General features: G+C 43.9%; 1 protein-coding gene across 1 annotated transcript in view; it reads right to left on the bottom strand.

The window, feature by feature from the left end:
- Positions 1 to 11519, bottom strand: part of PIP4P2 (phosphatidylinositol-4,5-bisphosphate 4-phosphatase 2) — a 64225-nt gene extending 52706 nt beyond the window's left edge. The window contains exon 1 of the mRNA XM_065399753.1: positions 11414 to 11519. Coding sequence (XP_065255825.1) covers positions 11414 to 11519 — 106 coding nt within the window. The remainder of the gene's footprint in view (positions 1 to 11413) is intronic.
- Positions 11520 to 15574: the final 4055 nt, after the last annotated feature.

Below are 15574 nucleotides of genomic sequence, written 5' to 3'. Positions count from 1 at the left end.
CCAAGCCTAGGAGCCGGACATGCCAGCTGCTTCCCGGGAGTGGCAGCTACCACTGCGCGGCACCGCCAATTGGACAGTCAACGGCCCAGTCAGCAGTGCTGACCAGAGCTGCCAGGATCCCTTTTCAACCAGTGTTCCGGTTGAAAACCGGACACCTGACCACCCTACTTAGCCGGGGCTACCTCCAACCTGTGTCGGGCACCTGCAGCTCCCAGCCTTGGCTCTGCAGACAAGTCCCTCCTGATCTGGAGGGGGGGGGAGGGAGAGGAGCAAATGGTGGGCGGGGCCTTGGAGGGACGAGGCAGGGCAGGAGCAGGGCCTTGGGGGAAGAGGCGGGGCAGGGGAGGTTCCAGTACTCCTGCTGGAGTGTCTAGATTTTAAATATTACAAAGTTGGCAACCCTAACACTATACTCATTCTTTCCCTCCGTTTTTGTGAGTAGGTAGGGTACTAAAATACACAAAAAACCTACAATATATTTCCTAATGATGAGAAATCACAATCTTCTAAGATGCTGTTAAAGCCTGTTTCTTTGCTGTGTAGCCTACACACAAGCTACCCAAGACCTTTGATTTGTTTGCATTTTTGGGTGCATGCATGTTAAATGTTTCTGAAAAAATAAAACAAAACATAATTTTGGTAAATTTCAGACTCAAGTCTACTATCATTTGCACTGGCAAAATTCTGGAGTAACCCCACTGACATATATGGAGTTACTCCAGAATTACACCAGTGCAGCTGAGAGCAGAATCTGGCCCTTCATTATTTAGGATAGGCTCATTTTCAGAACCTCAGCCTTACCATCATCCTTTGCAGAAACCAATACACTCTTGAAGATTTTTGGAGTAACTTCAGAACATTTTAATGACTGGTTGTTTTCTGAAGAACTGCAATGCCGTCTGGATTAATGCCTGGGCATGCCTATATGTGGAGACAAGTTAAGCTCTCCACATTCTCAGTTCAAGACTATCCACTAGTAGAGACAGAAGCCAATACCGTAATCCGTAAGAACCCAAAGTAAATACTTTTGGAGTCTGGCAATATTTCCTACTGCATGTGCATTGTAAATAGATCAGTGTAATTTTAAAAAACTGTAGATGACTGAAAGTTGGAAAAATCAGACAGGTGGTGGTGCCTGGGCTGTTGCTGCTACTGCTCCCATAAACACCTTTCCAGCATCGGACAAGCTGCCTACCACAGAGCTGACTCATGTTGAGCAGCCAGCTCTAGCCATAGAAGGGCCAGCTCAATAACAAAAGGCATCACATCTAGCAGGCTAAGAAGAGAACTAAGAACAAGGGGGAGACCCAAGGACCTCTGATCCTCTGGGTCTGGTATTTACATTCTAGTATCAGAGGGGTAGCCGTGTTAGTCTGAATCTGTAAAAAGTAACAGAGGGTCCTGTGGCACCTTTAAGACTAACAGAAGTATTGGGAGCATAAGCTTTCGTGGGTAAGAACCTCACTTCTTCAGATGCAAGTAATGGAAATCTCCAGAGGCAGGTATAAATCAGTATGGAGATAACGAGGTTAGTTCAATCAGGGAGGGTGAGGTAATTATCATCAAAGAGGCTGATAAAGGAGGTGCTGTTGTCATCATGAACAGGTCTGACTACCAGAAGGAGGCTGCCAGACAACTCTCCAATACCAAATTCTACAGGCCACTTTCCTCAGATCCCACTGAGGAATACACTAAGAAACTGCACCATCTACTCAGGACACTCCCTACACTAACACAGGAACAAATCAACTTACCCTTAGAGCCCCGACCGGGGTTATTCTATCTACTACCTAAGATCCACAAACCTGGAAATCCTGGACGCCCCATCATCTCGGGCATTGGCACTCTCACTGAAGGACTGTCTGGATATGTGGACTCCCTACTCAGACCCTACGCCACCAGCACTCCCAGCTATCTCCGTGACACCACAGATTTCCTGAGAAAACTACAATGCATTGGTGACCTCCCAGAAAACACCATCCTAGCCACCATGGATGTAGAGGCTCTCTACACAAACATCCCCCACACAGATGGAATACAAGCTGTCAGGAACAGTATCCCTGATGATGACACAGCACAACTTATTGCTGAGCTCTGTGACTTTATCCTCACGCACAATTATTTCAAATTTGGTGACAACATATATCTCCAGACCAGTGGCACCGCTATGGGCACCCGCATGGCCCCACAATATGCCAACATTTTTATGGCTGACCTGGAACAACGCTTCCTCAGCTCTCGTCCACTCATGCCCCTTCTCTACCTACGCTATATTGATGACATCTTCATCATCTGGACCCATGGGAAGGAGACCCTGGAAGAATTCCACCATGATTTCAACAGCTTCCACCCCACCATCAACCTCAGCCTAGACCAATCTACACGGGAGGTCCACTTCCTAGACACCACCGTACAAATAAGCGATGGCCACATTAACACCACCCTATACCAAAAACCCACCGACCGCTACGCCTACCTTCATGCCTCCAGCTTCCACCCCGGTCACACCACACAATCCATCGTCTACAGCCAAGCACTGAGGTACAATCGCATCTGCTCCAACCCCTCAGACAGAGACCAACACCTACAAGATCTTCACCAAGCATTCTCAAAACTACGATACCCACACAAGGAAATAAAGAAACAAATCAACAGAGCCAGACGTGTACCCAGAAGCCTCCTGCTACAAGACAGGGCCAAAAAAGAAACCAACAGAACTCCACTGGCCATCACCTACAGTCCTCAGCTTAAACCTCTCCAACGCATCATCAGTGATCTACAACCCATCCTGGACAATGATCCCTCACTTTCACAGACCTTGGGAGGCAGGCCAGTCCTCGCCCACAGACAACCTGCCAACCTTAAGCATATTCTCACCAGCAACCACGCACCGCACCATAACAACTCTAACTCAGGAACCAACCCTTGCAACAAACCTCGATGCCAACTCTGCCCACATATCTACACCAGCAACACCATCACAGGACCTAACCAGATCAGCTACAACATCACCGGCTCATTCACCTGCACGTCCACCAATGTTATATATGCCATCATATGCCAGCAATGCCCCTCTGCTATGTACATTGGCCAAACTGGACAGTCACTACGCAAGAGGATAAATGGACACAAGTCAGATATCAGGAATGGCAATATACAAAAACCTGTAGGAGAACACTTCAACCTCCCTGGCCACACAATAGCAGATGTAAAGGCAGCCATCTTACAGCAAAAAAACTTCAGGACCAGACTCCAAAGAGAAACTGCTGAGCTCCAGTTCATTTGCAAATTTGACACCATCAGATCAGGATTAAACAAAGACTGTGAATGGCTATTCAACTACAGAAGCAGTTTCTCCTCCCTTGGTGTTCACACATCAACTGCTAGCAGAGCACCTCACCCTCCCTGATTGAACTAACCTCGTTATCTCCATACTGATTTATACCTGCCTCTGGAGATTTCCATTACTTGCATCTGAAGAAGTGAGGTTCTTACCCACGAAAGCTTATGCTCCCAATACTTCTGTTAGTCTTAAAGGTGCCACAGGACCCTCTGTTACTATTTACATTCTAGTTCACCAAAGAGGGTCATATAAGGTTTCTACTGAAGCCATTATCTTTGTGAAATGTATGTGCAGATTTGTGTGTGTGTGTGTATATATATATATATACACACACACACACACACACACACACACACAGAGCAAAACACATTCTTAGGCCATTGTAGTTAAAGGCAGGTCACTCACAGGTAGTGTCCCTTAAGGCAGGTTTCACAAAACAGGAGGTGGGAGACACTCATCTCCCTAGCTGACAATTGTGTATTGCATGTCTTACAAATGGAATGCTATTTGCATACTGAGTCAAATGCTAATGAGGAGAGGGTGAGGATTTCAGGAGAAGAAATTAACAGAAAGAGGTGAACAGCTCGGTGGTGGGAGCTGTATATAGGAAGGGCCCTACCAAATTCACGGTCCATTTTGGTCAATTTTGTAAATTTAATTATTTCAGCTATTTAAATCTGAAATTTAAGTGTTGTAATTGTAGGGGTCCTGACCCCAAAAAGAGGTGGGGGGGGGGAAATCGCCAGGTTATCGTAGAGGGGTTGCGGTACTGCTACCATTACTGCGGCGGCGCTGCCTTCAAAGCTGGGCAGCTGGACAGCAGCGGCTGCTGGCCAGGAGCTCAGCTCTGAAGGCAGAGCTGCCATCAGTAGCAGCGCAGAAGTAAGGGTGGAATGGTATGGTGGTATTGCCACCCTCATGTCAGCGCTGCTGCCTGCAGAGCTGGGCCCTCAGTCAGCAGCCGCCACTCTCCGGCTGCCCAGCTCTGAGGGCAGCAGTGCAGAAGTAAGGGTGGCAATACCACAATACCCTCTGAAATAACCTTGTGACCCCCCCTGCAACTTCCTTTTGGGTCAGGACCCCCAATCTGAGTAATGCTGGTCTGCCCTGTGAAATCTGCATAGTATAGGGTAAAAGCACACAAAAGACCAGATTTCATGGGGGGAGACCAGATTTCACGGTCTGACATGCGTTTTTCATGGCTGTGAATTTGGTAAAGCCTATATATATATATATATATATGTAGCTGAGGAACAAAGAACTGTCTAATATATCTAGGGGTGCAGAAAGAAGCAAGGGCATCCTTCATCAGGAGGAAAGCTGCCAGCACACTTGGTCCCAGGAAAGGAGGATCTCAGCTTTCCTAGTGGAAAAATGCTGTGTGAAAGACTTTGGTTAAGCAGTGCCTTATTAGACAAGAGGGCATCATGTTAGTCAAGCTTAGTTTCTAGAATGCATGTTCTGATTTTATTTTACATGTAACCCTTTGTTGAATTTGTTTGCTATCACTTGAATCTCTGTTCTTTGTTATACTTACTCCCTAAACATATCTGAATGCTGTGTGCTAAGCAAAGCTGGGTTCTAAGGTGTAACTAGTAAGCTGCAGTGTACTGTTCCTTTGGGAACAACGGGCCTGCTAATTCTGGGAGTGTCCAGTGGTTAGGGGGCAGCTTGGAGGACTCATGGGTTGGAGTGTGCCTATTGCTAGCCTGCATGAGGGAGAGCAGACCCCACAGGGGCTGAGAAGGGTGTGCAGGTGTTGCCTGTGGCTGGCAGCTGGCCCCTGGCAGGTACAGACAAGGTTTCCTCATGCTAAGAGCAGGTGGCAGCAAGACGCCTCACAATTCTAGGTATCACTGGGAAGAGTCACAAAGGGACTCCTGCCTTCTAATCCTAGCCCCAAGAGCAATTCACTGTGAGGCTGTAATCTCTGCCTCATTTTCCCCTTCCATAAAAGAAGGGTGGCAACAAGTGCCAGCTATTGTGTTGTGACAATTGTTTGCAAAATGCTTTAAGTCCTGGAGATCACCAGAATGCACACAAAAGTTCCCAGCGTCTGGGAGACTACCAGCCCACAGAACTGCTGTTTGCCTGGAGAACTGTACTTGCATGCCCTTTTAAATATTGGCAACTATGCTTGATGGAATCCAGCACAAGCAGCAATCTTCTTCCACTGCAGCAGAAGTCTGATGGAGACCTGAGATTGGTCAAATAAGACTTGTAATGGAAAGAATCACTACAATTGCCCCATATTAGAGCTGTTTGGCTCCAACGTGAGCAGCACAGATTCTAGTATCCTGCCACATCAGCTACTTCCAATATCTCAGGATAAATTATGATTATCTTTTAGAATGGCACTGGACCTGATTCAGAGTAGCAGCCGTGTTAGTCTGTATCCGCAAAAAGAACAGGAGTACTTGTGGCACCTTAGAGACTAACAAATTTATTTGAGCATAAGCTTTCGTGGGCTACATCCCACTTATTCGGATGCATAGAATGGAACATATATTGAGGAGAATTGGCCTCTCAGAGTTGGTAAGACAACTCCCACCTGTTCATGCTCTCTGTATGTGTGTGTATATATATCTCCTCAATATATGTTCCATTCTATGCATCCGAAGAAGTGGGATGTAGCCCACGAAAGCTTATGCTCAAATAAATTTGTTAGTCTCTAAAGTGCCACAAGTACTCCTGTTCTTTTTACTGGACCTGATGTTCACATCTGAGCTAGAACAAGGCTGACTGTGAACTGGACAAAAATATCCATCAAAAATGAAGGAAATATTGGGGCTATAATCTTCATGCTAAAAAAATGCATTTAGAGGAGTTCCAAAAACAAATCAGTACCAGGAATTAAATTTCAGCAAAGAGTATATTGTGAGGAGAAGACAAACAGATTCCCTAGCAGGGTTAGGAGGCTGCCAGTCATGAACTCTTAATAGAAATGCAGACAGCTTTCAAAGTACATTAATATAGCACTTACAGATGGCTTTTTTAACAGTCTGAATTTCAGACTAAATATTTGTGGCATTTGTAAGATACAATATACTGACAGCAGTAAAACAGTTCATATGCGTAGGCCTAGTATTCCTGATATCCAGTCATTTCCAGCAAGTCTTGTTTTTACAAGCCATAGATCTTTTCAGAGCACCTGTAATGAAATCTGATTACTGCTATTGATATTATGGTTTATAGCTACATTATCAATGTTACTTCTAACAAAAAAAAACAACAACAACAGCTACATCATATCATCAATGACAGCAGAATGCTCTCTGTTATGCAGAGTATCCTAGTTCAAGCTAGAGGTGGGTCCCTTTCTCCCCAGGATAGGAATGCTGTGGATGTGGTAACGTATTGGCCTCCTAGGAAGCCATATTTCACATTACTCTTGAAAATCTTCCTCTGCCTGACATTTAGAAAGGCAGAGACCATCTCCAAAGGGATCTGCATCCAGGTTTCCTCACAGGCAGCTGCTGTGATTCTGGGCCTAAAAAGGGGCATGGAAAGGGGGAGGGGTATATGGAGGTAATGAAGAATACGTTGAGAAAAAGAAGTTATTGCTCTATTTCAGTGCCTCTCAAACTACAGTCTACAGCCATCCAGTAGTCTGCAGAGCCGTTGATGGTGGTCCACAAAATAAGGCAGACAGGTGGTTAGGGACACAGGCAGTTAGTGACTGGGAGATAGTCCAGAAGAAAGTTCCCCTCAATGTGCACTGCAGAATAACAAAGCTAGAGGACCACCGCACTACATCCAAACAAGTTTACTTCTGCCAGTAAGAGGTTAGAATCTAAATCCTGCCCTGGCCAGCAAAACCATACCCAATGCATCCTCTGTCATAGGCATGCTGCTGGATTATTTCTCTATAGTGAATTCTGCTGCTCCTCTCAGCAGGAATATGCACACCTACTATCTGCTCGCCGTAGCACGCACACTTGTGGGTTAGGCATTTCCAACTCCCTAACTCAACAAACCAGGCCCTTCTGGGATATGACAATCCCTACCACACTCTGTGTGCTTTTGAGAGATCCTGCCCTGCTGCTTGTGTGAAGAGAAGATACTCCCTACCTATCGGTGCTTCCAATGCATCACATTGAGCCCTGGGGATGTGTTACCAGCCACACACTCCTCATTATTAAAAAGATGGTTCTACCTCTTAGAAGACTTCATAAATAAGAACATAACTAAGGCCTTGCCAGCACTTGAAAAGTGTATCCAGCATCTACTAGCCTGAAAACTAAGCCTGCTAGCCTAGGTGAAAAATACACGAATTGCTAGGAGCAAAGGTGAAAGAAAGAAGCAGCAGTTTCTTCCCCAAAAGGAGGGTGCTGCTACACCGCCAAGCGACATCCCCTCCAATTTAAAGGAATAAATCAGCTGTGTACCATCTATTGGGTACTGTATTTAATTAGAACATGTCCAAATGTTTAATGTACTCAGACAGGGCTGACAGGGCAGGAGGCAAAAAGGACAGTGCCCCAGGCCCTTTGTTTGAGAAGGCCCCCAAATTGAGTGGCACTGCAACCCCATGCTCCAGGTCACAATCCACTGAGCAGGGAGCTGGACCCAGTCCCATGGGACAGGGGCTGCCATTATAAAGGGAGTGCAGGGTGGGCTTGCTCGCTCCCCACCCAGGCTTCCCCTCAGTGTTTTTGCACCCTTGGGGATTTTTGGAGGGGGAGGCCCTCCGTTTCAGATTTTGGCCCTGCCCCCCAAAAACCTATGTGCGGCCCTGCACTCAGCTCTGGAGACTAGGGGACACTGCTCTGAGGGGCTAGAAAGCAAGCTCCACTGCTCCTTGACACACCACATCCCTAGGCCTAGAACCAAGGGTGGATAGGGACAGAGGAACTGATCTCTGACTGGGTGCTAGGTGAAAGGGGGTGAAAGCCAAAGGTGAGAACAGCTCCTTCTTTCCACTGCCTGTGCTCCTGCTGGGTCCTAGTGATCCATGGATTTTCTTGCTTGCTCAACCAGCAGGCGTGATCCACTGGGTGTTCCCCCATGATCTACTTTTGGCACCTCACCACTGAAGAACACCTGCTTCAGCATCTCTGCAGCTCCTAAGACATACAAGAGAGAGGAGTTTCTCCTGCAGGTCTCCTGAGGTGTATGGGACAGCCTATCTAGTGGTGTGTAGCTAAACAGTTTCAGATTACAGAATGTGCAACCTTAACTCTGCCCCTTGTGTGTACACATTACAGTGCAGTCTTTATTAGTTTAATACATTTTCTTTTAACTAGCAACTTGCCTTCCTCAAGGGTAATTGAGGTAGAGAGGCAATTAACTAGGAAGCTACAGCAACTTAGCCTATATACTGTATGCCAGCAAATTTTCACTATTCCTTTAAGCCATACTAGCAAAACAAAATAATTTCGACTTTCATGTAAGTGATTTTTACAGACGATCTGGCATACATAGTTGGCACAACAAAATGCTTTATTAACCACATGGATTCTGCACCTTTTCTATGGGAGGAGTATAGAATGTATTAATAAAAATATTACATGCCAAAATCATTCAAGCTTGTTGCTTTCTCCTGCCATCTGAACGTGAAATTTAAGTGCTGGGCTCTCTCACAAATTTTCACTGATGACATCAACGAAACTATTAAGTAATAGTATCAATTGGCATGAGAACCAAGTTTAAGAAAAGTGCTACAGCATAGGCTTATATCTGGGTTCAAACCCAAGTCATTGCACTGATTCATTCCCATTACATAATTAATAATCACATTTTCAAAATACTCTTAACTGTACATAGAGTAATAGTTACAAAACAAAGACTCCTAGGAAAAAAGTAACTGAATATGAGAATTCAAAATGCCTGAAAACAATATACTTTAAAGCTAAGGAGGTTATAAACATAAGGAGTGAAGGCAATTCTGCATAATTAGATCCCAGGGAAAGAAAATCCAATCTCCATGACCTCTGTTTTGAAGCCTGTGTTACTGGTTTGTGTAATTAAGAATGCTAGATGGTGGTTAATGTTAACCAAGGGCATAGCAGAGCTACATTTTCATATCCAGCCCTGATTTTCTGACAGTTTTAAAGATTACAGTATACAAAAAACATATTTGCTCACCTGTAGCATTTGTTCACTTTCTTTAGTACTCCCATCTACAGTGTATTCACATATAAATCACTTTTTAGTTTAGATTTAGATCCTGTTTAATCTGTATGTGAAAACTGGAGATCCTAATTTGTAACAAGCCCGGTAAAAATAGAGACCCAAATCTGCTCCTATTAAAGCCAGCCAGAGTAGGATTGGAACCTCATACTTTAAATGCTGCCACTAAAGCTGAACTAATCTCATTTAGTTTAGACAGTCTGAGCTTTTTCTGACATTCTGTTTCATTCAAGAGGTTTAACTAGTTTAAAAAACATCTATACCAATGTGTTTTGTAAACCATAGATTCATAATTATATTTAATTTTTAGATCATGTTTATTACTATTCCTAGCTCCAAATCTAAGTTACTTGCTTAAGTAAAAATTAACTCCCTCTTTCTGAACAGACAACCTTTACGAACAGACCAATTTTATTACACCTATAGAAGAGAGTTTAACAATACATCATTAATCTGGATCCCACATTCACAAGTCAATGACCTACTATATCAAACTTGCTTTTTTCGTGTGTGGCCTGCAAAACCAAACTCACAATGACATGTGTTAGTCACTATATTCGGTATAGATGCTACTGTACAGAGAGCTACTCTCTAGTACCAGTTTGCCCACCAGACTAGAATTCTACCACCCGTGTCTACTGGTACAAGTCTTTGATGACCATTGGAAATTAAATGGGGTCTTTCTATGTCTTTTCTCCATTTGTTCCGGTTTGATTCTTTAAGATATGCTTGCAGGTAAGATTCTCTCTGTGTCCTATACTATAGTTCACCATACTGAATTTAGTTACTCACAGTTAAAATATCCTTTGGTTTAATACCACCTCTAATTAATGGGAGGACTAAAATCCAATAATTTACCTTTCAAAATAGCTTAAAAAAAAAAAAAAAAAGAGTTCAAATGTGAATGTAGTCAGTGTTGCTAGAAATATGCTCTACCCTGTCTTTTTAAAAGCATTATCCATTGTTTCTCAGCTTTTTCTTTGCTGCTCAAATTTCCATGCAATAAAGAAAAAGTGAGACTACTTTTGCTACCTGAGAAACTACCATTTGTTTATCCCATTCCTCCTTCAGCCTATTGTTCACTTATACACATGCCTGCTCGTCTCAAGGCCCAACATCTACCGGTCCCCCTCCTCAAGGCAAGGCAGTCCCATCAAAGAGCAGCTATCAGCAATCAGGTACAAATCAGAGGTGATTTTCTCTAAGCCTAATAATAATGCCAGCATTATTCCCTCTTAAGGCAACTCAAGCAAAAGATATTGAAAGGTAAAAGGTACTTTCAGCTCCACAAGAAGTTTAGTGTCACTTTTCACGAAGGTGCTTCACAAGCAGCACCAAAAGGTGCGTGGATTTTTAAATGAAGACTAATTACATATGTAATATCCCACCCAGATTTTTTTTTTTTTTTTTTACAATTTTCAGTATAAAAATAATTACTGAGGTCTGAACTGAGGTTAAAAAAAATGACTTGCTCGTGGGTTGTAGGAACAGGGAACCCCCAAGTCAACAGATTGGGGGTGAGGGGAGGGTGATGAGGCTTTCAATGACAGATTGCATGGTTTTTCTTGTTTGTTTCTTGAGCAACAGCCTCTCAAGGACACGGGAACAATGTGTGCACCAAACACACCCTGCCTCTGCCTAGGCCAAGCAGCAGTTGCTGAGCGATGCGCGTTAGGGTCTGCACGTTTGACTCGCCGCCGGTAACAATGCACCGATGGCTGCTGCGGAGAAGCCGGGAATGCGGCACGTTGCAAACTCATCGTGCAGCCTTTCCTCCCTGCCCCCCGCCAAGAAAATACCCCAGCCTCCGGGGCACGCCGAGAAACCCCTCCAGGGCCAGGCCAAGCCGCGGGACCCACCAGCTTTGCAAGACACCCACCCTCTCCCCCAGCGCAGGCTGGAAAGGCTGGCCGGGGGGAGGGGGCAGTGGGGACTCACCTCTGGGGCTGCTCTCTGGTAAATAGGGCGGCGCGGTGGGGGTGACATTGCCGGAGCTGGGCGCGGAGAGCAGAGGGGAGCGCTCGTCCACCCCGTCAGCAGCCATGACTACTGCGGCAGCAGGGCAGGCTCAGCCCGGGGAAGCGCTCTCCTCGCTCGCCCGGCGTGTGAGCGTGTCACAAGGCACTGGAGCGAGGGGGAGGGGAGCGGGACCAGCAGCGCGAGAACGGGGGGAGGGCCTGGGACCTGAAGGGGGGAGGGTGGGACTAGCTGGACTCTCAATGTCACAAGCTAATGAGGCAGAGGATGGGGAAGGGCAGAGCTTCCATTCCCTGCAGCCTCTGCCAAAGTTGAGGATGATGATGATGGGGGGAATAACTCATGTGGCAGCTGTTTTTGTTTCCCAGGGCAGCTAATGCCTGAGCCTTAAGATGAGGGTGGCAAGGGGGAGCAACTGGTGTTCAGGCTCTCCTCCCAGGAGAAACTGGGACATGAGCAGGAGAGAGAACACCTGTGGTTGCCCAGGCCACCACTGCAGCAGGAGAGGGAAACCCTGGCACCTTGGGGTTTGTTATGAGGCGCGCACACACACACCCCCTCTCCTCCTTGCTTGCTACACCTATTCTCTCACTATAGTGTCACTAGTCAAGAGCTGTCTCTTGCACCAACCGAAGTTGGTCCAATAAAATATAGCACCTCACCCACTTTGTCTCTCTAATATTATAAATAAGATTTTCATTCCAGAATTGTTTGCAGACACCATTAGCATAGAGAGATGGGTACATTTTGCTTTTTCAACTGGAAGTTACTAAAAAAAGGAGGAAAAAATAGTATTTTCTCACTTTCTGCTTTTTTACTAGTGGTTTGATCTGTTATGTCTCTCTCTCGCTCGCTCACTCTCAAGGTTTTTATATGACAGTTTTCACTGGGATGTCTGCACAAAATTAAAGATCTCATGAAAAAAATCATGTTTTTAAAAATAAACTCAAAGAAAAGAGATGATATAGTAAACAACAAAAAGCAAATGGAGTCATTGTAGCTGGCCTTGTTATTACTTTTTCAATTGCCTCTTTCAAAAACCTGATGAGGAGACAGATGTTTCCTCCCTGTGATTGTAAACACTGATGTACTTATGAAAATGATGGCAAATCAGTGACCTTTATTGCAGTATTAAATATGCATAAGGAAATTCATACTCTTTTTGTCATTTGAGTCTGCTGCTCATCTGGGAAGGGTCTCCTCTTCTGGTGTCAGTGAACTCTCTGAGGACACAAGGCACCACTTAATACTGTCTCTGCTGAAATCCCACTCAGGCACCAGCTGGAAATCCCAGCTGTAGAACTGGGGATAACCTTTCCTATTGTATTTTTTGCCCTAGATTGCAAAGAGACATATGCTTGTCACACTGTGTCATCTAGATACATTACCCATGGATTTGAGATTTCCAGGCCCTTCTAATGTATGGCATGTAAGTGATAACACAACAAGGTGTGGAATTATTCTGGATAACGGCATATGCCTGAGGCATTAGGAGGATTGCCAAGTGTCATCAGCCATCCGAGAAGTGTGGTTATCTAGGACAACTGAACTTCCTGAAGTGTGTTATTGGGAAAATGCTCTTACATTTTTGTAACAACAGGATAATAAGTCCTGAGCCTGAACTCTGAAGTTGGATGCAAACACAACGATTTCATTAGCTAGTCGGATTCCTTCCCTCTTAATTTTGTTTTGTAAGATATATTAGTTAGAACTGGCCAAATAAATTCTGACAGAACAGCTTTCCATTGGAAAATGCTGATTCAAAGAAATAGAAACATTTCTCAGGAACATATTGATTTTGTCAAAATTTTAGATGGGAAGTTATCAAAACATTTCCACTTAGCTAAGGTTGAAATCTTTAATTTCAATAAGGATGATGTGCTTCATTTTGAATTTATCATTTTGACTTGTTAATATGATATGATAGCCAATTATAACGTTAAATGAAACAATTCAAACATAACAAAACATTTCTATCTTATTGAAACATTTTGACATTTCTGAAATGAAGTATTTCAGGATTGTCCTGTCACGGGAAATTTCAACTAATCGTTTTGATTCAGGATGAAAAATAATTTTGAAATGTTGACATTTCCTGCAGAATGGAAATTCTGACTTTTGATCAGCTCTAATGTTGCCATGTGAAGAATAATACATGACAGGGCACCTGGTGGTTAGGTGCATATTGACAAGGAACCAAGCTGAAGGCCAAGTACTTCCCTCATCCAGCAAGTGCCCTCCTGTCATCTCAAACCACTGTCCTCTCTGGAGCGTGCTATTCCCCTCTGAAAATGCTATAACTGACTTTGCAAGTGGCATACTTTCAGGTTACATAGTTCTGAACCATGTGTTTTTGTTTTTGTCCTTTCATTAAATTAGACTGATCCTGAGAAGTGCTGAGCAACCCAAATTCCCATTGATTTAAATAAGAGCAGGTGGTTCCCAGCACTGCTCAGGATCAGGCCAGACCTTAGAGCCTTTTCCTGCAAGGACCCTTAAAGCTCCCATTGGTTAGATGCCTAAATACCTTTGAGGATCTGGGCTAACATACTGCTTACCCCCCACTCTTTTGGGGGCTCTAAGTTGGTGTTAGGCTAATATCAGAAGCTCAATAATAGGTCTCTAGTATTTATAGTTGAAATATACCTCCAGCCCAGCTTCCTGCTAGCGTCTTGCTATCAAGCACCCAGTTTTCAGTAAATATACTGATTTCTAATAAAGGAACTGACATTTCCAGCCACGTACCTTTACCATTTCTGTTGTACTGTGAAAGATACAATAGCTAGAAAAGATCAATAAAAAGAGGTAGAAGATAGGCAGGTTCACCAATGCACACTGTACTGCAGTTACAGGAAATTGATTGTGTGAGACCCATCCACTGCATTGTTCCATGCCTCAGAGGAAGTCTTAAAAACCCTAATATCACTGCCAATTGCCTAAATGGAAAACTACATTACAATTCAGATCTGTTAATCAGTTGAACTCTGGGCATATGAGCAAGAATTATTGTAGCTAAGCATCTCATTATACTGACCTATACCCGGAGAATGATTGGTGTCTAAATAATTGCCTGTTAAGTAAGTATAAAAGTAACACACAGCCACAGCTCCTAGTACCTAATTCTCCCTTTCAATGCCAAAGGGCTTGTCTACACAGGGACATCCAGGAAAACAAATGCAGATTAACCAAAGATGTGAATTTGAAATAGCATAGTTAAACCGCATTAAATCTCTTTGTGGACACTGTTATTCAGAATTAAAATAGTCTTAATTTGGTTTAGCTGAGCTTTGGTCTACACTACAGAGTTAGGTCGATCATCAACCTACATTAGCTTACATCAATGGTTCCCAAACTTTAACAACCTGTGAACCCCTTTCGCTAAAATGTTGTCTCGCGAACCCCCTCCTAAAAATGAATATTTCCAGGGATTTTCTCCTTTACCTGAGTATAAATTATAAAAGCAGTGATCTTGGAAATATAAAAAAAAAAAAAATGATATGTTTATTACACACTTTATTATTAATTATTATTTATCATTACAGTATTTTTATTACATTATGAAAATGGCAACACTCTTCCAAGATCTCACTTTTGTAGCTTGTAACACTTTGAATAAGCCTGTTATAAGACAAGGCTCCTATGTTTCATCAAGGAGTATCAGATGTAAAACAGCATGAAGGTATTTAAGAAGCCAACTCAAAGAGTTCCTCCTACACCAGCATTCAAGTCTTGAGCAATCCAGGCAAACAACACACGTTACAACAAAGCTTAGCTGCCTATTTACCTCCCTTTCCATTTCTTATAAGGAGTCCTTGAAGTTTAAATCTCCTCAGTGTGATAGATATGCTTGCTTTGATCTGCTTAGCTCTTGGAAGTCCAGGGGCTCCAGGCTGCTGGCCCCGTGCTGCCCAGGGTCCCTAGGGACAGCTCTATCCGCCATTAGGGAATTTTTTCCCCGAGAACCCCCTGTAACATTTCGCAAACCCCAGTTTGGGAACCACTGGCTTACATCAACCTAACTCAGTGTCTACACTAAAATGCAGGCCCCACCGATGTAACTCGCCCACTACACTGACTTAATAACTCCACCTCCACAAGAGGCATAGCTCTTAAATCAATGTA

The sequence above is a fragment of the Emys orbicularis genome, chromosome 2 (assembly GCF_028017835.1).
Source record: "Emys orbicularis isolate rEmyOrb1 chromosome 2, rEmyOrb1.hap1, whole genome shotgun sequence".
NCBI lineage: Eukaryota > Metazoa > Chordata > Testudines > Emydidae > Emys > Emys orbicularis.
This window is presented reverse-complemented; position numbering and strand designations above follow the sequence as displayed.